Genomic DNA, 23,355 nt, shown 5'->3' on the forward strand with positions numbered 1-23,355 from the left:
TATCGCTAGCAGATTTCACAGTTTTAACAGAATTTGCATTGCTGATGCATCCCTCATTTTACCAGTTCTTGTTGGTAAACTTCTAATTGCATTGCTGTCATTTGAATCTGGCAGTTGTTCTTTAAATCGTCATATAATATCATATTTAATAAATCAATAGAAAACTTGTAGAAACCATTTACTTTCATTGGAAGTGTCCACGTTTTTTCTTTTCTTGTGAAGTTCACATTTTGGAGATGCAAGGTTTGTGCATGACCATGACTGTGCATATATATATATATATATATATATATATATATATATATATATATATATATATATATATATATTGAGGAGTGTTTGAACATGGCTGTACTTGAATACAAGGAGAAATAATTGGATTATATTGGGTGAGGAGGGAAGTACAGTAGCCCACTGTCCTTGTACTGTCTTTCTCCCTCAAGACAGCCTGTATTTGAGTGGCCAGCCTAATACTCTGCACCCCTGCTGAGGAGCTCAGGTGGCCGCTAGTGGCTCAGCTTTTCTTCTGTGGCAGTTGAGATAGCAAAAGTCTGATTAAAGCTCTAAACTAAAAGGTGCTGAGGCTGTTATTTAGAGTTAGTGGAGCTTTTTGGTGCACTAATCTTAAAAAAAAAAAAAAAAAGCCCTAGTACTTGACGTAACTTTTTTGACTGGTCGGGTTTTTGCATTTGAACCTCTCACCCTGCTAACAACATATATATCATACATTGCAGTTAATTAAGTTTTTGTTTAATGTAAATACTGCCAAAAAGCTGTCATGGACAAAAAGCTGGTGCTATGTCTTAAGGCAAATGGGATCCCTTTAAATGTATTAGGAGAAGGGTCTATATAAATATTGTGGTGTCTTTGGAATGCATGCTTAAAGCTACAGTCCCTGGCTAATTATGACCATAAATATGTATTCAAAGCTAATTCAGGGATTGTTTGCTCCATCCCAGATAGCAAACACTCCTTCATGTTCTGTAAAAGGAACAGTATTAGCAACTGTGTGGGACTGGGGTTAACAGAGCTGGCTTTTGAGAATTAGCTGCTGCCCCCTAACAGACCCACAGGTGTATTGCGTTTTGCATGTCCATGAAGCTGTTTAAACCTGGACTCAGAATGCTAATTACTGCGCAACAAGAACATTTGGCTTAGCTTTTTGTTTGTTTGTTTGTTTTTATCACAAACATAAAACACTGTAAAATTACAGGGGTGTAGGGCAGGATGAAGAGAATGATATTAAAACGGCGATAGCGAGTGTTTTTCCTTTTTCAGATAACAGCACTTAATAAAGCTTGTCGTCTCTGATTTATTTATTTTTTTTAAGCTGGCACTCAATAAAAATTGGTGACAAAATAGACTGCCCTTGAAGGCTTGCCAGAGTTAATTAATGTGCCTTGTTTTAGCACCTCCTAGGTTTTGCTGTTTTTGTCGCTTTTTTTTATATTGCTTTTTTTTTTTTTTTCTTTTTTTTTCTTTTTTTTTTTGGAGGTGGTTGCAATTGTGATTTAGCTTTCTGTGGAAAAAGAAAGAGATTTGTTTTGGAAGTAAAACTGGTATTGGATGTATCCCTAGCATCATGCAGACTTTGGGGTGTGGTAAGGTTGAGGAGAGGGATGGGGAGAGGGAGAGGTTGCATGTGTTAGGAAGGGATATTTCGAATGAGAGGAGCAGGAAACCAAAAGATGAAGAGATTTAAACTGTCATAAGGTGTGCACTCAGGTGTTAGAATGGGTTGTTCAGTAAATAGGCCAGGGCATCGTGGGGTGTTTGTGTTTGTTTGATGAGAATGGCCAGACAGCATTAGACAGCCTCCTCCTGTACATGCTGCGAGAAATAATGACCAGCGACACCAAGCTTTCTGCCCCGATTGCTCCAAACCAGTTTAACTCTGAGCCGAACACAAAACAGTAACAATATGCACCGTGTCTCCCAACAAGACAAAAAGAATACCACAACTTTTCACCTTTTATTTTCTTCAGGTAGTGCTTTTGAGTTTCTTGCTCTCTTTCTCTTTTTTGTTGCACATGTCTTTCATAATAAGCTCAATAATAAGGTCAAACACAGGTCATAAGCCTTCTTGAAAATATGCAAAGATCATCAGTCATTTGGAGTGGACTTTCAGAGCTAGGTTGTAATGGGAAAGGACTGTCTTTCCACTTTAAAGATGGATAGCTATTTCACTCATTCCTGTTGGCTGTACGGTACTAGCTGCCCTTGAGCAAACACACCTTCTAATTAGATTGCTAATGTACAGTAGAGCAAGGTTGCAGATTAGTAAAAGGATCTTAAAATTTGTGGGACACTGGTAACTATGGAAAGTGAATTGCAATGATATTATAATTTTACTAATCCTAATTCAAGGACTAAAAGAGAAACCCTTTCTCAAAACTGTGTTTTTGCACCAATAAAAGTCTTCTCTCCTGTGTTCACAGCTGTCTCCACACATGTGGAAGGAGAGGAGAGGGTCCAGGTACTGCTCATGGTCGAAAGTGGCAGGTAAATCTCTTCTTTTGAGTAAGTGCTGTAATTTTAGAACTTGAATTCTTAGTCACTTTGCAGTGGTAATGCGATTCATGAATCACCATGCCTTTGTGTGTGTTTGTGTCTGTGGGGCAGAACCATCTACATTCACGGTGTCACTAAACAGGACTTTGCTTTGTGGCACTCCGCTATCCAGTTAGCTGCTGGAAGGGATGGCAGGGCGCTAAGCAACCAGCAACTGAGCAAAAATGATGTCCCCATTATTGTCGACAGCTGCATTGCTTTTGTCACGCAATATGGTAAGTTATGTTCAGTTGTGTTTTTGTTTGTTTGTTTGTTTGTTTGTTTAAATATATAGTGTGAAGTAAACACTGGTACCACAAGTAAAACTTTAGCATTAAGACTTTTTCACATATGCCTTTATTTATTGTACAAATTTGCCTGGCTAAACCTATGGCCCAGGGTCTAAGGGATCATATTTGCCTTGCATCCCACCTCCCTGATCGCTCAGCATGGTGCCTGCCTGTTAGCTGGAAAATGGAAAAGAACAAAAAAAACACAGACCAGCTAAAGAACAGCTCATGATCTTCAGAAAAGAAATTGTGGCTGACTTGGTCCTGGTTTCAATACTGGTTTTAACTTTCTCGCTTTGAATCTCTTGATTCACTCCTCTCAAGTGCTTCATATATGTGGTACAGAAGTGATCATTCGCAGCAGAAGAGGAGGAGGGGCAAACTTTTTTTACAAGCTATGTTAGCTAGGCTTGTAAAAAATGTTTTGAACATAATGTACAAAAAAACTGTAATAGCTTTGTCTTCTAATAAAGATGATACACCACAGTTTTGAACCACAGCTTATTATTTTCATTTTAGTTGTGTAGTCTTCAGCTTGCTAACTAGCAAGCAAGCAGGGTAAAGGAATAAAGTGGTATAAGCATTTACATTACAGCTGGAGGAGCTTAGCAAAGCGATTTGTTATGGTTATTAAATATTAAGGGTTTTTAAAGTTGTTTGCAGCTATGGCTTATAAACAGCTCTAAAAGGTCATTAGATCACAATGATTTCTGGAAAAGGTCTGCTGCTGTAGTGTTTACTTGATCCCTTGCCCCTCTGAGTGTTCATATAATCAACTTCACCTGAGCCAATAAAGTGATGGAACCGGACAAATGACAAAGGACATTTGCTGGTCATAAAACTGGTCATATAGTGTTCATATCGGAGCTGCACTGAGCATGAACTATTCAATAATTCTGATAATTTCTGTTTGTTCACATACTGATTTCCCCAGGTATTCAAATAGGCTCTGTCAAAAAAGGTATGGAGGCTGTAGCAATTTCACCAACTATAAGAGAAAACTCTGTGAGTGTACTACTGAATAATGTGAATCTGTCATGGATGTTGTTACCCCAGTAAAAGTGAAGAAAACTGTAGGCAAACAGAAAGCACTGTGGATAAACACCATAGCTTTAAAAGCAATGAAAAGAGAGTGCAGGAAAGCCCAATATAAACTTAACCTCAAATTCTCTGTGGCATCTAAAAACACAGGAAGATAAACAGTACTCTCACTCGGTTTGTCATTATTGACAGGCTGACAAACCCTCCAAAACAAATAGCCCCAGAACTTTCCACAGATAATTGTAATGAATTTAAATTAGCTTTTTCTGTGATACAAATCTTAGACTAACACGCAGCCACGTAATGAAACTACGTCATCTAGAAATAACCTGGCTACCATGTCATAATTTAGTATAATTAACAGTGAAACTCTGAAGGAAACATCAGCATCTTAAATCAGCAGGCTGTCTCAATATGTGCTGTTTAATCACCATCTTTAACTCTGTAGTGGCTGATCTGCCTTTAAATAGTTAATATCCCACATCTTTCAGACATCTTCCCCAAAACACTAAAAACAACTGTCATTAAGTCACTTTTTAAAAAGACAACTGCATACCAGTCCCTTGCCCCTTAGTGTGCCCATATAATCAATCTCACTTTAGCTGCTAAAAAAATAAGTGAAGTTATTGGTTAACTTCTATCAGACATTTTTCATTTCCCAAAAACAGCTCCCATGAAACCACTCTTCCAGAAGACAGCCTTTGTATTAAACAACTGCAGAATGGTCTGAAATCAGCTTTTACAGCTAAGATCATTGGGAAAGTTTGTATTTTAAATGGACACATTTCAGCCTAGTTTCTAATCCCAGCATCACAGGAAAATGACTGGGACTGGTCATTTCTAGTTGGCCGAAGTTACTTTGTTACTGTTGACCGTTAGTCTAGTGGGATGGTTATTAGATGTGTAATTCCTCAAGGATTGGTTTTCAGACCTCTTTTGTTTAATGTGTGTATGCCTCTCTTGGACCAAATCCTTCAGACCAGCAACATTGATTCCTATAGTGATACACAGGCGCTCTCACCAGATGAGTCCAGCCCAATAGACTAACTGTCAGTTAATAGAATGTAAAAATACATCTTCTACCAAAGAAGGACAGAGATTATTTTCTTTGGCAACAAAAAAGAAAAAAAATTTAATCCAAATCTCTAAAATCCAGGTCAGTAATCCTGGCATCCTCATGGACTTGGATGGTATCTTCACAAACCATGTCAAAGCATTCACCAGAATAGCCTTTTGTCATTGTATAAATAAAGCCAGAATCAAAACTTCCCAGAGTCCAAACAAGTTCAAGTGAATTTCATTCATGCTTTTATCTCCAGCGGGGGTGACTATTGTAATGGCCTTTTAACTGGACTTCCCAAAAAGAGCATTAAACTGCTCCAACTTATTCAGAACGCTGCAACCCAACTTTCATCCTGAATTAGGAGAACAGAACACGTTACTCCACTTTACTCCACATCTTTACACTGGCTTCCTGGGAGCTGCAGAATAGACTTTAAAGTGCTGCTACTAGTCTATAAATCACTAAATGATGTAGGCTCAGAATACATTGCTGATATGATTAAAGAACATAACACAAGTAGGATCTGTTAACACAGAGTCCAAACTAAACCTGGTAAAGCAGCATTTTGCATTTACGCTACAGCTGCAACCAACTGCTAGAAAAGATATCCGATGTGCCCCGAATGTAGCAGTTTTTACAATCAGATTTTTTCCTGTGCTTTATCTGCTGTGTGTGTGTGTGTGTGTGTGTGTGTGTGTGTGTGTGTGTGTGTGTGTGTGTGTGTGTGTGTGTGTGTGTGTGTGTGTGTGTGTGTGTGACTTTTTATCTCCCTTTATCATTTATTTTTCTTTTATTATTCTTTTATTATGTATAAGAAGCACTATCATTTGCCTGTGTGTGAACAATGCAGGATCAATGAACTTGCATTGCCTTACAAAAAAAGTGAACTGGTAGAAGAGAAATTATCAGTGAATGTTGTAGATCAACTTGAAAATCCAAATCATTGACCTTTTGTCTGCTACTGCTGGTATGTAGCATATGCCGTACTGTTTTCCTCTTTTTTCAAAATGGAATGGGCCAATTTCACACTCAACTTGGCATTCCAAAGATCACTGTTTGTTTTGTCTGTTTGGCAAGGATCTGTGGATGCGTGTTTTTGGATGATGTACAACCTTTGCTACCAAGCAGGACATCAATTATTCACAAAAAAACATTATATTTGGCATACAAAGACTAAGACTCATCATTTTAATTTTATAAATTGAAAGCTCAATAGATTGAACATTCATATGTCCTCTAGATTATTTGTTTAATGAACATTTGTGTAGAGCTGAGCATTATGACAATATTTTATCGTATCAAGATAAATTCTGTTATTGTAGTACACAATGTGCTTTTATCAGTGTATTGTGAATATCGTCAGTGCTTAAAGAGCACTGATTAACTGCATGTTTCATTAGAAAGAGTGTAATAAGTCTTATTTAATTGAATGGTGTGCAGCATAGTTTGAGTAAAAATCACGGTACTCCGTATGGGAGAGTATTTGGATTGCAACAATTTTCCATATCGCCTAGCTCTACATTTGTGGTTGTTCTTTCTTTTTGTCAGGCCTGACTTTGGCCTTTGACTTTTGTCTTCAGGTTTGTGCCATCAGGGTATCTATCAGAAGAATGGGGACCCCAAGCGTGCGACCCAGCTGCTGGAAGACTTTACCCGAGATGCCCGGAATGTCAAGCTACGGATTCAGGACCATCGCTTAGAGGACGTCACAGATACGCTCAAAACCTTCCTGTCTCAGTGTGAGGATGCCCTGTTGGCCAAAGAGCTCTACCCTTACTGGATTTCTGTCCTGGGTTAGTACTGGACTACTATACTGTAGATACAGTCAAGCCAGAAAGTCTGCACATCCCTTCACATTTTTCATTTTATAATGTTACAGATTTATTCTACAATAGATCTACAATAAATCTAAATGTAAAATCTTTTGTACACAAGTTTTGATTTGACACCCAAAAGTAAGCTGAGATGCATGTGGTTTCCACAGATACTGCTTGAGATGTTTCTACAACATAATTAAAGTCCACCTGTGGTTCATTCAGCTGATTGCCAACACCTGCCTACAACTCCAAACCATAGTGTCAAAAAAATTATCTGCAGACATCAGAAACAGAACTGTGTCAAAACATAGATCTGGAGAAAGTTTTTAAAAAATGCTGTAGCTTTACAGGTACCAGAGAGCCCAGTGACTGTTGATGTAGCTGAAAATAGTTGAAACTGTCCTCAAAGGTACATCAACCAAGTATTAGGCTAAGGGTGTGTACAGATACGTAACCTCTAAATAACCTGTTTTTGTCAGTAACATAAAATAGCATATTTGCTGAAAATCTTCCACCTTGACTGTACATTACAGCTAACACTAGGAGACAAGTTCAGCACCTCTGAAATTCAAGTGTATTGTATGTTGATTTGATTTATATGACCAGTTCACCCATTTGTTTATGTTTCTCAGCAATAAATCAGTGAGGTTTCTTTTAAGGCATGATGGATTTGGTTTACTGTTTTCAGATGAAGAGAATGAAAAGGACAGAATTGAGAAGTACTCCACCTATATTCAGAGCTTACCCAAGATCAACCGAGCCACTCTGGCTGCACTACTGCAGCATCTCTACAGGTACACACACACACACACACACACACACACACACAAGCACATACACACTAAAAACTCACACTGAGTACAAAACTTCCTCCCCCGGTTTGTAATGAGCTCTTTTGAACAAAATTCCTGACTCACCAGCAACTCTTGGCAGTATACACCTACACTCCACACTTTTCCTGCATGTTAGGAGCTTTGAAGTCTGCTTTGCAGGCGCTCAGTAAATATGCTTTCCCATAAACCCTCAGTGGGCTTGTCAGATTGCGTGAAATATTCCGGATTTCACTCTAATTGTTTGGAGAAAGCTTAATTGGCCCTGTTGGCAGATTTGGATGGTGGCCTAACGTTTCCCCAATGATGATGCACACTTATTGTTTTGTTTTCTTTACAAACTGAAACATTTCAGTATTTGTGCCTGGCTGTTTAGTGTTGCTAGGGTGTGTAATTGTATTTCTGAGTGTGTGCGCGCGTGCATGTACGCACCACCATATTTACGCATGGGGGGGTGGGGGGATATTTCAGTGCAATCCTTGAAATTGTGTGAAATTTTGCATGTGTTAATTTTTTTTACTTGTTTGTTTATTCTGAATATATGTACATATTCAAATTATCTGACAGTTAGCTTTTCCTATCAAAACCTCTTCATAATACCGAATGTATTCCATACGTGTATGTTTGTGTGGGCTTATGTGTGCTTCACAGGATCCAGAGCTGTTCTCACATTAACCAGATGAAGGCTCAGAGTCTGGCGTGTGTGTTCTCATCCTGTCTCTTCCAGACAGAGGGACACACACTTCCTGAGACACTTGTGGTGGAAGACCTCATCAGCAACTACATCCAGCTTTTCTCTGTTAGTTTCCCCTCACCTCATCTCCTCACAATATTCACCTCGTGTATATGTATATATATATATACACACACACACACACACACACACACACACACACACACACACACACACACACAGTGTGTAGCAGTCATGTAATGTAAGGATTCTTACCTTGAGGACGGTCAGCATATTTAGAACGTGTGTGTATATTTTGTGTGTGTGTGTGTGTGTGTGTGTGTGTGTGTGTGTGTGTGTGTGTGTGTGTGTGTGTGTGTGTGCTTGACAGTAAATATTGAAAGATGAAACTAGCCGCTTTCAAAAACAGAGCGTCATTGTAAAACATCCCCTGCTCGCTGCATCAAGTTCCTTTGGTGGAAAAGGCAGGAACAAGCAGCCCTTTGCCTCAGTAAGCAATGGATGGCCTAAAGCAAGATAGCAGCAGAACTGACTTTGCAATTGCTTTTACTCATGCAGAATTACAAATCATCCGTCTTACAAGAGCCAAGTTTGGAGGATCATCTTTTAGAGCGTTCTAATATGTGCTTTGTCGGAGTTCCTAAGAGTTCCCTTTCTAGCATGAATTATTCTCTTTATATAGGATACTTGTGCACAATCTATCAGACCCTTCCTGCTCCAGTGTGTTATGAAAAGGAGGGGGGGTGAATATCGATATAACACTGAAACACTGCAGTCGTAGTGCAGTCAGTAGAGATGGTGTTGGCTTAGCTGTTGAGCATTGACTTGTACCTATAAAACCTGATTTGAAGTAGTCTGCAGTGCTAATTCCCTCTTGGCAGATCTCACACATTCTGTATGCAGTCTATCAGTATGGGAGGTGAGCTTTAGTGTGGAAAATAAGACTCAAACTGAACATAAGACTGACTGTAGATAATAATGAGAATGAAAGTGGTTTGGGGTAAAACTACTCCTTGTGACATTTTTAGGGGGGGGGGGTCTGAAACATCCCTGGTTTATCCTACAATAAGACATTATTGAAATGCAAAAGCACTGTTGGAGGTGACAATGCAAAGTAAAGCATACAGTTTATTCTTAATTCTTGAATCACAGTACATTACGTACAAAAACCTTCCCTTTGTGAGTGGCGCTGTCTTTTAGCTCCTGTTTATCTGTGCTCATTAAACTAGGTCAACGAAGAGCAGGTCCGGCAAATGGAGAGAGAAAACCGCTTTATCACAAGGTGGAAGGACACTACGGTACGTCACCCCTTTTAACCTCATTGTTAAGTGTGTGTGTGTGTTTGTGTGAGTGTGTTTGTTCAGCTGAAACATCATTAAAATAAAAATATGTAATTGGCCCTGTTTAGTTGGATTAAGTGCAGCAAATTTTGTATTAAAAAAGTATTGTACTAAGAATGGAATGGTATTTGAAAGGCAGTATTTAAGAATCTGCTGCAACTTTTTACAACATATCAAATTATATTTTTATAATTATTGTGCATCATAAAAATGTCACATTTTTCAAAAATTTTAAATTTAACTGTCCTAATATTTTTACTGTATCACCAACTACTATCCTCCAGATTTCTTCCATGTTTGAACACTCATAATAAAGGTTTTGTATCACACACAATACATACTATATTTCCCAAGTCAAAAATAGCCCCACCATTGGCAGCTACAACTGCAATATGTCCAATAACTGGAGATTAGTCCCTGCCATGGCTGTGTTTTTTTGTTTGTTTGTTTTTCATTTTTTAAATCATGTAGAGGTAAACATGTACTTCCTTTTGTGGGTTTGCGTCGGATTGTTGTGTTGCTGCACAAACCAACTCAGGATCTCACAGGATCTGAGGATGTTCTGGTGGTGAGCACGTTTAAGCATTGCTAGTTTAGCTGTATGCTAGATCTAACAGGGCGCCTGTCGTAACATTTTTGTCTCATTAACCCACTGAGTGATATTCTTTATTTCTTATGGGTGGCAGTGATTTTTGTTGTTCAACTGTCCCATGAATGCCATTTCTGTCCAGTCTCTTTCTAATTGTGGAAACATGGACACTGGTTCTTTTGTGGCATTATTGATGACTTATCACTGCGCACTTGCAGTGTAATCTTCTGGAAAAATTCACCGTTTTCATTTTTCCTCTATTTGCATGTAATGGAAAAACTAGTAAATAAAGTTAAGGTAAATAAGTTTAATTTACATATATTAGTCTTAATATTAGACAAAACTTCTTTACTTTTTTTTTTTTTCTTTCTTTACTTTTTTAAAATGTATTTTAAAAATATATAAATATAAAAATGTTACCATTTTTTCCTGCAGTTTTTTCTTTATTTCTTTTTTTCTTTACTTTTCTTCTTTCTTTCTTTTCATTACATTTTTCTTTCTTTTTTTCTTTACTTTTCTTCATTCTTTACTTTTTTTGTTCTTTTTCCTTTCCTCCTTGCTTCCCTACATTCCTTCGATCCTTTCCCTTCAACTGTTCCTTTTTCTTTCTTTTTGTCTTGTCTTTTCCTTTCTGCCTTTTTTAATTCTATATTTCCTTCTTTACCTATTTTTTATTTCCTTCTTTTTTTCTTTTTTCTTTCTTTACTTCTATTTATTTTCATTTCATCCTTTGTCTTTTTATTTCTTTTCCACAAAAGTGAGTCATGACTGTTTGTGATTTTTAAACCCATAAAAATATTGTTGAAGTGTGTGTATCGTTACTCCCCTGTGTATGTATGTTCTGCTCCTGCGGGTCTGAGTGTTATTTAGTTCTGTCTTGTTGTTGCTTTGGACTCATGTGGGCCAGAGAGGAATCTCCTGGCTCTCGCTAACCTTCCTGTCTCCCCAATTTATGCTTGGTTGATAGCAACACAAAAAAAGTTGCTCAGATAACCTGAAAACAAATGAATCTTCCCTCATGTGCTGCCATACAACTCCAAAAAAGATGTTTGTTTATATATTTTTTTTTTCTTTCTTTCTTTTTCTTTTTTTTTTTCTTTTTTTTGGTAGAAGTGGAGATGGGAGATTTTAGGTTGTGTGTAGCCATGCAGAATAGAAGGTCAGCTCTTTAAAGGGTCAGTTCTATTACTGTCCCCTCAAGTCATGGGGAAAATTGGAAATCCACTAAGACAAATGAAAAGAGGGAAAATGCTTAGGATGGGCAGCGGAGTGTTTAGTGGAGGGGGCAAGCGGGTGGCGCTAAGAGAAGGAGTCTGGTACTTCTTTAAAACACTTATTGAGTGTTTCAAAAATGCTGCGCTAAGTGTGTTTACAGAGTATTTGTACATGTGATGTTTGAGTGCATGTGTGTGCTATACTTCCCATTGCTTTATTTGTGTGTGTGTGTGTTTTATTTTAGGACTGGTTATATCCTTGCTTTTTTTTTCTGTGGTTGGTGTTTAGAAAAGAATGAGGGCTCAGTGTGCCAAACCTGTGCTTGCTGTAATGTCCTACTGCTGAATGATGTGTGTGACTCCAGCTGTACATCATTTAGACACACGCATACACCAGTATGAGCTGAATGGAGCCTTGATTACTCTTTGTTAGCTTCACAATTACCACAGTACAGTTGTATGAGTTCTTCAGTAAATGTGCAGCATTTTCTTTTTCATTTGTTCTATTCTTTTATTCTTCCTTTCTTTCTCTTTGTTTTCTTTAGGGTTACCACCTTTATCCCCCCCCCCTTCTATTTTGTTGTGCATTTCCCATTTATTAATTAATTAATTTATTTATTTTAAAGCCCTGTTTTTCTTGCTTTCCTTCTTCTGACTTTCTTTGTCTTTCTTTCTTGCTGTCTTGCTATCTCTTTTTTTGTTCTTTCTGTATTATTATTATTATTATTATTATGCAATGTTCTTTATTTAGATTTGTCTCCTTTTATCCTTCTCTTACCTCCCTTCTCTCCCTTCCTTACGTTAAGCAGCAGTGGTTTAAATAGACTTGCGGTTGGTAAGGCTGTAGGTGAAGACGTGGCAATAAACCAGTCAAACAAGAACAAATTCAATAGCTCAACACCACTAATATAACAAGTGATTTCTCCAAACTTAACACAAAGTATCACTTTAAATGACTACTGCAGTCAGAATTATTCAACCCTTTTATGAAAATTGTCTTCAGTACTTAGTGCTTAACCTTTTTTGCTGTTACAACCTGCTGCAGACGCAAAGCATATCTATACTTCTGTGAGTGCTCCTGACACTTCAGTTCGCTAATATACTTGGGTTTGCCAAATTTTCGATGGGGTTCAAGTCAGGCGACTGTGACAACCACTTGAGCATTTTCCAGGGCTTCTTCTGTAACTTGTGTGTGAATTATTTTATTTTCATGGTTTTGAGCAGATTGGAGTCAACTTTTCTTGTCGATCAGTGCTTAGTGTGTGCCCTTAATATACAAAAGGAAACCTTGTGGTTGTGCAAGGCAGTGATCTCTTCTCTGAACTTTCTGGTCCCCTAGCCAGTCCAGATATTTGGTGTTTGTTATCTTGAGCACACCTGATGCAACTAATGAGGCCCTCGATTTGCCACCTCATCGATTCTCTTTAGGGGGTTGAAGACTGTGCAAAACACTTATATTAGTTATGTTGAGCTATTTAAATTGTTAGTGTTTGATTGTTGTGTTTGGTTATTGCAAACAGCTGAAAGTTTGTAACTGTTGCTAATAAGTGTAGGTTGCAGTGGGGGTTAAATATATTTAATTGCAAATATATATTTTAATTCTAATCTAATTGCAGCCATTTTTTGTTTTTCCTGCAGTGATATTCTGTTGATTCTGTTCCCATCATACATCCTGTTAGAAATTGTGCACTATGTTAAAGTTAACCTGCTGTATTCTTATTTTATAGACGTGAGTGTTTGAGGATGCATGTTGGATTTTAATGCGTATTGTGTTTCTTTACAGTTCTCTCCAGCTGGTGACTTGATCTTTGAGGTCTATTTGGAAAAGAAGGAGCCAGAAAACTGCTGTTTAATCAAGGTAGGTGTGTGTGTGTGTGTTGGTTAAACCCGGGGCGATAACTGCCACCGACCAAATCAAAGAGGAGTTAATCAAAGAAGTGTCTCATTTAATTGTGTGAGTAATTGTGTTTTATCAGCAGTAGAGGAAAGCTGCAGGTAATGCACTTACACAGGTGTGAAAGCCATCAAAGTGTGTGTGTGTGTGTGTGTGTGTGTGTGTGTGTGTGTGTGTGTGTAAATTCTGAACGAAATTTTCTAACTTTTGTTTCAGAATGATGACTATTATGCTCTTTGTGTTAGATCTCTCCCACCATGAGTTCTGATGAGCTGGCTGATAGCACTGTAGACTTGAAGGGCATAGAGCAAGGCTTGCAGGACTTCTGGACAACGTTTGAGGTCATTGAGAATGGAGACTTGGGTATGCAACATTTTCTTTTTAGACACACAGACGAACACATTTTATCTAAACATGTGTTTGCATGATCTTAATAGAATGCAACATCATTTTTTTGCAACTTGACAGTCACATTCACCAATTTAAGACCAATCAAAACGGAATGCAACACATTCGATTACACAACTAGTTAACCAGTATGATATATTTGCATTTTATGTGTGTACATGTGTGTTTCTCCCTCTAATCTACTCCTTAAACAGCTGAATACCCTTCAGCAGGAAAACGCAAACTGTCTGTCTAGCGTAACTCTGAGATTGAGGAAACGGATAGGTCTTACACTCTATAAACTTTTAACCACGGATGGCTGAGGCATCACTGAGGATCAAATATTGAGTCTCTTTCAACACCAATGGTGGCACAAGCAGCCTTTAAGAAACTCTTGTTTATTTTTATGATTCTGGTAACTGACTAAATTTAAAGCTATTTACTTTAAGCTATAATAAAGTTAATTATTGTTAAAATAGTGGTAGCTATTGAGTCTGACTTTCTGAGTTGAAGGATGCTGAAAGTTGCATGAAAGTTTCACCGTGTAAAGCCAGAACCAGAGCCCTTCTCCAGCAAACATCTGCAATTCAATATGGCAGGTTTCCAGACCTGTGCAACTGTCTTTAATATTGGCCCTCTTATTGGTAGATTACGAATTTGATCCTTGGCCGTGCCACAGCAAACTGTGCCCAAGAACCCAAAAGGGCATAAGTTGCATCGGAATTTTAAGGTGGGGTAGAAAGGCTGCCCTATTAAGCACCCTCTCCTTATTCACTCTCTTCTAGAACGTTCCTCTCTTTGTTCACAGGGATTAATTTTGCTGGTCGATTTTAATTCTAGGTAATGTTGGGTCAGTGTGCTCTAGCCTTAAAGAGAAGCAGGTCAGTATGGTACGCAGCCCTGTAGGAATTGAGCTTCTTCATGAATGTCATACCACTTAAAAGTCAATAGCATTGGTTATAACCTTTTCAACTCTGAATAATCATTTGGCAATGCCTTGATATCTCTAGCAGCTGTGGTGCTACATTAAAATGGCCATGTTACATACATGAGTGCTCAGCCTGTTTATTAGAATCATTTCCTCCTGGTTATGAAAAACTATTAAATGAGTGTGATGGGATTGAAGCTGGGGGGGAACAGAGGGAGTGCAGGCATGAGGCTTGCCAATAGTGTGCTCTGCGTTACCCCCTTTTGCAAATTAGGACTGGATAATAGATCTATTTTGCACTTGAGTGTGTTTTCTAATCAGGCTCAGATTGGCTGAGGATAATTGCAAATTTGCACTATGTAATTATGTGCACATGGAGGCCAAAAAAAAACAGCATTTAATTTGTAATAGATTTTTTTTTTTTTTTTTTTTTTTTTTTTTGTAATGATGGAATTTGCTGATGACATTTTAGGGTTGGAGTTAACTGATGTAAGAATTGCCACAGTTGAGGAGATTAATTTTGTGGAAGATTGGAGTTAAATTGTTAAAGATGCCACCCACTAGCAATCTCCCGCCTGCCTTGGACACAAATACTTCCATACAGACAGAGACGCACCCAAATACGCAAACACAAATCAAGCAAGTATTCCAGCGTTTTAAATCCTCTGTGACTGTCTGCTTTATTCAGCCTCACAGTAAGAAAAAAAAAAAGGCAAATGAGTTTCTCAGCTCTACAGATGAAATTGGCTTGTCCATGCTCTGACCTTTTGTGCTACTGTTGCGAGGTTGGTCCCATTCTAATTACTGATTACAGCACACAACTCAGTTCTTATCCAAAAACTCTAAAATTTAGAGCATGTTATTAAAGTCAGATTATGTTTTGCATGTGTGTGAAATGTCATACTATATTAATAAAAGGTCTAGGGTATTTTTCTTGCTGGGTAATCAAGCTAATATTAGCAAACTTGTCATTGCCGTTTCCAACTGTGTAGTTTCATTTTGAGCACACAGCTAATGCCATGTACACACTACACAACTTTCTGAGTTACCAGCTCGTTGTACCCTACACAACATGGAATCTTTTGATGGTTGTTGTTTGCATTCTATGTGACTGATCAGCGACCAGGGACACGAATTACAAAAAGCGTTTCGAGTCTGTCTGCTCTCCAAAACACACTTCGTCCCTCTCTTCAAAAAAAAAAATAAATGTCTATAAGAAACTACTGATAGAAGTTAAGTTGGTTTGCAGCAAAAACACACAGAAGAAAAAGAAAAGAATATGGATGAGAAAATCAATAAGCTCCACGCCCAGCTTTCTTCTCACCCCATGTCTTGCGGCCTCACTGACTGTAGCTAGATACTGCTGAAACTGCTGAAAGACGTGCATCAACAACTCGTCGACTGACCATCAATGCCTCGCAAGCCCCCGACAAATAAATGGACCTGTCGGGGGCTTGCGAGGCATCGATGGTCAGTCGACGAGTTGTTGATGCACGTCTTTCAGCAGTTTACATGTAGCGACCTAGCTAGCGCTGGGTGAACGCCAATTTGCCTCAGATCTGAGGCTTTTGTCAACGATCTCAAAAAACAGCCTGCAACTCTAAACCGGAGCTAGAATTCTGTTGTATAAACCTGCCATAAGCTGATGCACTTCTTGTGTTGAATGACGTTTACCAGTCAAAATAAAGGCCAAACAAATGTGGCTATGTGTATGTTAAGTATCTCTCACATGCGTCTTTTAAAGAAATGAAAAGACTTGTAAAATTGTGTGTCTGAGTTACATTGTTAACTTTAAAATTAGAGCGCATGTTGTACCTTCAGTGTCTTGGTTGATTTTGATTTAATGTTCACACTGAAGCTTCCAATTCTTTTTATTTTATATGGTTCTAACTCTGAAAATGGTCTGGAATCTGGAGATCCTCTTTTGTTTTACAAGGTAGAAGTAAACTTACACACAGTTAGCCACAGACATTGGTAAATCGAGCAGAATATTTTATGAGCTGCAAAATCAGCTGATATGCCGAGGCGTATTTTTGGCAGACCCTTGAATGTTTTGTGCAATCCTCTCTCAAATGCATATGCATGATGTTTTTTCCATACACACAGCCCATAAACAGCATGTTTAGACTTGTTTTTCAGTTTCATACATGACACACAGGCAGAATGTGTCTGAATTGCATCCGAAACTCCAAGGCCAAGTATATCAGGTCCTCAGTCTCTCACAGTGACGTGTGTGTGTGTTTTTGTTTTTTTTTTTTTCTTTCAGAACGTCCATTACACTACAAAGAGAAAGTTCTGGAGCAGGTTTTAGAGTGGCATACGCTGGAGGATCCCAGCTCAGCTTTCATGCTCATCAGAAAATTTCCAGGGTACAAGATGTCCCATTCCACTCCAGGTATAATTCGCTGATCTAGAAAAAAGTTTTTATTACATGCAGATGTTTCTTCACAGGTAGCCACAGGTTTGTCTTCAATACACATAGGCATGCTTCCAACATTTCAATATCCTTTTCTGTAAGAGAACTTTTTGATCCACTTTCCTCTCTTGCTAGTGAATTGAATTCTGTTCCGCATTAAGGCAGGACTCATTTAGCTGTTGCTTTTTGCTGCTCCTTCAGCCATTCCAAACATTAGTAATAGCAGACAGGCGAGCACCTTAGCCTTTAATAGTCTATTACTGAACCAGCATCTCATATGCAACCTTTTACCCAGTAATAGAGTAATGGCCTCGCTTTCACACCTCACTAACTGATATTAATATCTATTAATCATCTTTCTGGATGATTACTGCAGTAACTGTCACTCCCAGAGCTATTTAGACATGTGGACTGTGCCCTTATTAGATCTTTTTAATATATAAACTAATTCCATGACTCTAGTTTGGGAATGTGTCTTAGCTAAAATCTCTTTTCTAATAATTACACATGATCATGTGTGCCTAATCTTGTTTGAATGTGTGGTTTCTGTGTGTGTCTGTGTGTGTTTTTTGAATGTTTTAGAAGACCTAATGGATATCACTAAAGGAGAACACCTGAAGTTTAAAGATGGCTCCACTAAACTGCTTTCAGGTCACAAGTTTCAGGACAGATATCTCATACTGCGCGACAAGAAACTGCTGCTGTACAAAGATGCAAAGGTATGGATATTTTGCTTTTTTTGTTTTATTGTATATCTCTTTTCCCTCCTTCTTAGCTTCTGTCATTCTGTGCTTCTATTCTTCCTTTCTCCCTTGTTTTTTTCCTTTCTTCCTTCCATCCTTTCATTCCTTCCTCCCTTCCTAGCTTTTATCCCTTCTTCCTCCCTTCCTTGCATTTGTCCTTCCTTCTGTCCCTTCCTTCCTTTCTTCCTTCCTTCATTCCTAGCTTTCATCACTGCTTCCTCCCTTCCCAGCTTTCTTCCTCCCTTCCTTCCTTCATTCCTTTTTCTTTTATCCCTTCTTCCTCCCTTCCTAGCTTTTATCCCTTCTTCCTCCCTTTTTTGCATTTGTCCTTCCTTACATTCCTTTCCTAGCCTTCTTCCTCCATTCCTTCCATCATTCCTTTCTTTCTTTCCTTCATTTCTAGCTTTAATCACTGCTTCCTTCCTTCTTAGCTTTCTTCCCCTCTTCCTTCCTAGCGTTTTTCCTTCCTTGCATCCTTTTTTGCTTGCTCCCTTCCTCCCTTCATTTCTTGTTTTGGCCCATTTTTATGAACAACAAGTTTGAGTTGGGTTCGGTAATGTGCTCTCTTGCCCTATTTTGCTCTCTCATGCGCTTTCTCTTTGTCTCTCCCACACACTGCATCTCCCCCTCTATCTATCTCTCTCTTGCATACTCTCTGTCTGGCTTAATCGTTTATAACTGCATTCAGAGTAGTGGAGTCTGGTCAAGTTCAGGTTTCATATTGGTTGGTGCCAGTCAGGCTTTATTAGGTTGGGTCTCAAACTCGTGGCTACAGGTCAGATTTGGGCTTTACTCAACTTCTGTTTCCGTTTATGATTGCCTCAGAGCCCAACCGAAGTGTGCCAGCATTCTTTGTTTCCTTTCTTTCTTTTCTCCCTCCCACTTCTTATCCTCCGTTCCTATCCACTTCTTTGTCTCTTTAATTATCACCCCAAACCCAGCCCTACCTCATAACCAATCAGCATGGTTTGGTAGAATATCTGAGTTATCCTGCCTGTGGCAGAATAACAGCACTAGCTCAGTGTCTGCTCTGTTTGATTGCCATCGGGAGCTCTACCAGTATCTCTGTTCACTTGCAGAGTTGCCACCGTTGATTCTTGCTGATTTTCATGGCCGTTCATGCCACCGGTGTTCAATTTCCTTTCAGATGTGCTAATGATTAAAAAAAATGTAGGTAGGATGAAATTAGCAGCTCTGGGCCAACTGGATGGCCCATTTGCGGTGCATTGTGGAGGGGGAGATAATGCACCTGTTTCTGCATTTTGTGAAGTAAAGATGTGTAAAGCTTTCTTTCCCCTGGAATTAAAATGGTGATTAAAACAGTTCCGCTTTTGTAATTTGCACTGTGTTGTTCTCGCTGCCTTTGCAGCACGTGTATAACCGTATTTCTCCCTCCGGGGCACGCGCACACACAGCTCGAGCTGACACACAGCCGCGCAAAGACGGTTCTGCATGTTAATAATTGATATTTGAGGGAAGGAAGCGTGCACGCATGTGTATGTGTGAAGGGGGGGTTAGGGCACTTTAAACGTAGACTGTTCTTTGCTTAATTAGTGTAATATGTGAATGCTTCCGAATGTTTTCCTAATTATTGAGCGAAGAAGGTGGAAATCAGCTGTGAAGCAGAAATTTAATTGATATTCTGATGCCTTTGTTTTTCAAGTTTCCTTTTCACGGGCAAGTGAGTGGGCATAAGGTTTGTGTGTGCGCGAGAGAGAATCTTATTTTATCATCCTGCTCCTCTCCGGCTGCGCCGTGTTGTTCATTATGTGTGAAATGCATCCCTTCAAGGCAACATTACAGTCTTGTTGGCATATGCTAGTTTAAACAAGGCCCTTGGGCTTGGAACTGCTGTACACAGGATGCTGGCGTTATTTTCCTCTTCTCAAAGAAATGAACAAGAGGAAATAAAAGAATATCATGGATAGTTCAGCTGAGCCGCTTTCGCTCCGACTGCAAGTCTGACTCAATTCCAGCACTTACAGTGATAGTTTGTGGAGAATGTGGCGCAATATGATGGAGCCATTTTCACTGTCATCTCCTCAAGCAAAGACGACGTTATTACCTACCAGATATAATCAACCGAGGGGGCTACAGCCATATTGAATTACAGAGAATTGTGTAAAGGTACATAACTTATTCGAGGAGTTCATGCGGGGCGTGAGTGTAGATGTTATGAATCATGTTTTGCGACTTTTCTGGGTCAAATTAGTGTCCTGATATTGTCACATGCAATCCCTTCCCCAGAGTGCAAAGCCAGAAAGAGAGGTTCCTGTGGAGTCTGTGAAATGCTACCTAGGCCTGAGAAAAAAGCTGAAACCGACAAGCAAGTAAGAATTCTCATTTATTCATTTGTGCTTATTCATTTTTTTCCATTATGAATATAGTAATCCAGTCAGACAGGCGAGAAATTAAAAGGAAAAACCTGAATAAATGAGTGGAGAAACTTAACGAGTGCAGATGCTGATACAGTTAAGCAGTTAACATCTTGCCATGCCCTGCAGCTTGTCTGAAAATGCCAGGGAAGACCAGTCGACCTCATGTTTATATCAAGATTCGGCAAGTAGAAAAGATCAAAGTTCACATTTTGAAGTGGGGTTCATTACTGGGGCACAGATGGCAGAGATTCAGGACACAATGACAGCACAAGATGTTAGGGAAATAGAATTAGCTCAGTAGAAACGAGTCGAAAGCACACGTTCCTCAGGAGGAACTGTTCCTCAGACTGAGAATGTCTGTGCAGGAACAGTTCGTCCTCAACTGCGTAGTAAAGCGTCAGTGCATAACCCATCAGTGCAAAGTCAAACACAAATTTGACAGTTGAGTGGTGTAGAAACCACAGGAACCACATTCACAGGAAACAAAGGGGTCACTGAATGGTTTGATGAGGATGAAATCGAAGGAAGTCATATTACAATGACCTCTCAATCCTGAGCCCAACTCAGCTCAACACCTGTGGGAGATTTTGGACTGACAGCTTGGATAGCGCTCTCCACAACCATTATCATCATCAAAACACCAGTTGAGGGAATGCCTTTAGATTAGGGATGTCCTGATCAAGGTTTTTTACCCCCGATCAATTTCAGATCTTTGTTTCTATGAATAATACACAACGTAAGATGTGCTAATACACGTTAGAAAACAACAGTAAAGTCAATATTTTTAGTAACAGTTTCCATAATCTAGAATCTGAATTCTACAGTGATTTACTTTGTTTTTGACACAACTTTTTAAATAAGTGTTTTAATATATTACCATCCAGACTGACTGACCTACCAGATCATTCAGCTTCAGGTTCCTTGACAACACTGCAGTCAGATCACTTAGCATGTGTGGATTAGCATTAGCCTCCCCCTCCTTGGTTAGAAATGCACTGTTCAGAGCTGGTTTAGAACCAAAGAGAGGAGTGTGGTTCTGATGTTGGTAGAACGAAACATTTCCACGATAGTGGATTAAAAGTAAAGACGGGATGGAAGTTATGTTATCTTCCCAAGTTAATATAATGCAATAAAATATCCTTGTGGTTGCACAACTACAACCAAACTGGGTGGTTTTGTCAGCGCGGACAAAAACAGCAGAAAATAGACAGACATTAATAAGGTTAAATGACCCATCATGACACATACACATCAGTGATCGTCAACAGCTATCAATTCAGACACACTTTTGTACGGCTGGTAAAGTCACTGCACATAATTAAAAGCTCTTACCCAGCAAATAAAGCTCTTTTGTTTTGTTCATAGAACATACAGGTCACAAATGAGCTCTGTTAAGGGTGATTTCTGAAAAGGTTCATGTGCAGCAGCTGAGAATCATGTCTAATGCCACCTAGAGGACGCCAGATGGCACTCTGCTAGAGCAAACTTAAGAATCGGAAGTCCTCAGAACCTAAAACACTGATACCCATCCATTTAAAAATGTCAGGATCCGCCCCAATCCAATCCAGTGACTCGGAATCAGGGCCGATCCAAACATCCAGAAATCCATACTTCAGAGGGAATCATCTTCCATCACTTTAGTACAGTTCCAGAAACTTCTGGTGGCTCATGGAGGCCCAACACCTTACTAAGACTCTTTATTTTCTATATTATTTATTTTCTACCTCTGATGATTAAAATAAGATTGTAGAAATAGACTTGCTCTTATACAGAACATTGCAGAACGTTCCACAGAGCCATACTACACAGCAGTCCAAGAATTATTTTCTACTTAAATGTCTATTTTAAATGCAGTACACATGGATCTGAAAAGTGCAAGAATAAAATACATTAGTCAAATTTGGTTTTTGCCACTCCGAGAGACATATTAATATTTCCAGGAGTGTTATTAAGATCGATTCTCAATTATTTCAGTGTTATCCTCTGTCCTCGTTAATATCACTCTGTGCCTGGTTCTGTCCCAGGCTCTTGTTGCCAAAGATGCATGGTCCACTCAGCTTAGTTCTAGTCCCTATCTCAGAAAGATGCTTTAAAGGCTTCCCCAAAACCACATTTATATCACAATAACAGAATTGATTAAACGTAATTGGGTTTTAACAAATACAAATTATCCATTTTGTCCGCTCCTCCAGGGAACACGGGCGCAGTAGATTTGTTTTACTTTAATCATTTTCCAAGCAGATCAGAACATTTTACCAGTTATCATTTGAATCAATTTCTCTGAATGCGAGTGTAACAAACCCGATAACATAACTATGTGTCTGGAATTATAATGCGCGATTCACATTCAAATGGGACAGGGGCGGGTGGGAGACAGACGGGAGTGAACGGAGATGGAGAGATTAAAGAAAAATCGATCCCAGGCATTGAGACGTGAGAGAATAGGGAGAGAGATAGGGCTGAACGTCAAATGACTGGGTGTATTTTTTGCTGTTTTCCAGTAGTGCAAAAATGAAGGTTGTATAGTGTGATAAGGCTGAAAAGCTTGTGAGAATGCTGTATTAAAGAAGCCTTGTCTGTAACAGTCTGTCATCTCAGTGAAAGAAACTGACACAAAGGTGCTGAATAGGAGGAGACTGAAGAGCACCCAGGTTGGCCTTCAGCCATTTATATTAGTTTTCCTGTTTGTGTTCTGACGAGTCCAACTGAATCAGTAGACACAGTGTAGGTTTTGAATCTCACAATGAAGGAAATCTCCTCAAAATGAGTTGTATCTTCCTTGTGGGATTCTATAGATCTTTATCTGCTTTGTAAAGCAGGAAGCATATACCTAGAAACCAAGTGCTCTGAGGCCAAATTGGGCTATAGTGTCTGTCCTTTTTGTACTATACTTTCTTCTTCAGAGCTCCACTAATGACATTTATGTGGGAATTGGTACCAAAAGCACACATCTTTTGAATTTATACTACCAATTTCCAAACTCTGTCCTTTGGAAGCCTTGTGTTGTGATTCATCAGACTAAAACAATATTTAAAAACTATAAGCTGAATGTGTGGATATATATATAAACGAGCAAAAACAAGAATGTTGAAACATTTGTTTACATGCCACATCAAGACTTTCAAGCAAAGAGCCAGGTTTTTCATGAAATGGCTGCTTTAACTCCTTAAACAGCCCATGG

At 39.0% G+C, this 23,355-nt stretch overlaps 1 protein-coding gene across 2 annotated transcripts in view; it reads left to right on the top strand.

The window, feature by feature from the left end:
• arap2 (ArfGAP with RhoGAP domain, ankyrin repeat and PH domain 2) overlaps nt 1–23,355 on the top strand; it is a 132,598-nt gene that overhangs the window by 103,902 nt on the left and 5,341 nt on the right. For both annotated transcript variants that reach the window (XM_072687599.1, XM_072687600.1), the window contains exons 19-29: nt 2,439–2,502; nt 2,623–2,786; nt 6,525–6,737; nt 7,450–7,555; nt 8,243–8,390; nt 9,515–9,583; nt 13,212–13,286; nt 13,568–13,685; nt 16,904–17,032; nt 17,636–17,772; nt 20,044–20,126. In XM_072687599.1, coding sequence (XP_072543700.1) covers nt 2,439–2,502; nt 2,623–2,786; nt 6,525–6,737; nt 7,450–7,555; nt 8,243–8,390; nt 9,515–9,583; nt 13,212–13,286; nt 13,568–13,685; nt 16,904–17,032; nt 17,636–17,772; nt 20,044–20,126 — 1,306 coding nt within the window. The remainder of the gene's footprint in view (nt 1–2,438; nt 2,503–2,622; nt 2,787–6,524; nt 6,738–7,449; nt 7,556–8,242; nt 8,391–9,514; nt 9,584–13,211; nt 13,287–13,567; nt 13,686–16,903; nt 17,033–17,635; nt 17,773–20,043; nt 20,127–23,355) is intronic.

The sequence above is a fragment of the Salminus brasiliensis genome, chromosome 9, assembly GCF_030463535.1.
Source record: "Salminus brasiliensis chromosome 9, fSalBra1.hap2, whole genome shotgun sequence".
NCBI lineage: Eukaryota > Metazoa > Chordata > Actinopteri > Characiformes > Bryconidae > Salminus > Salminus brasiliensis.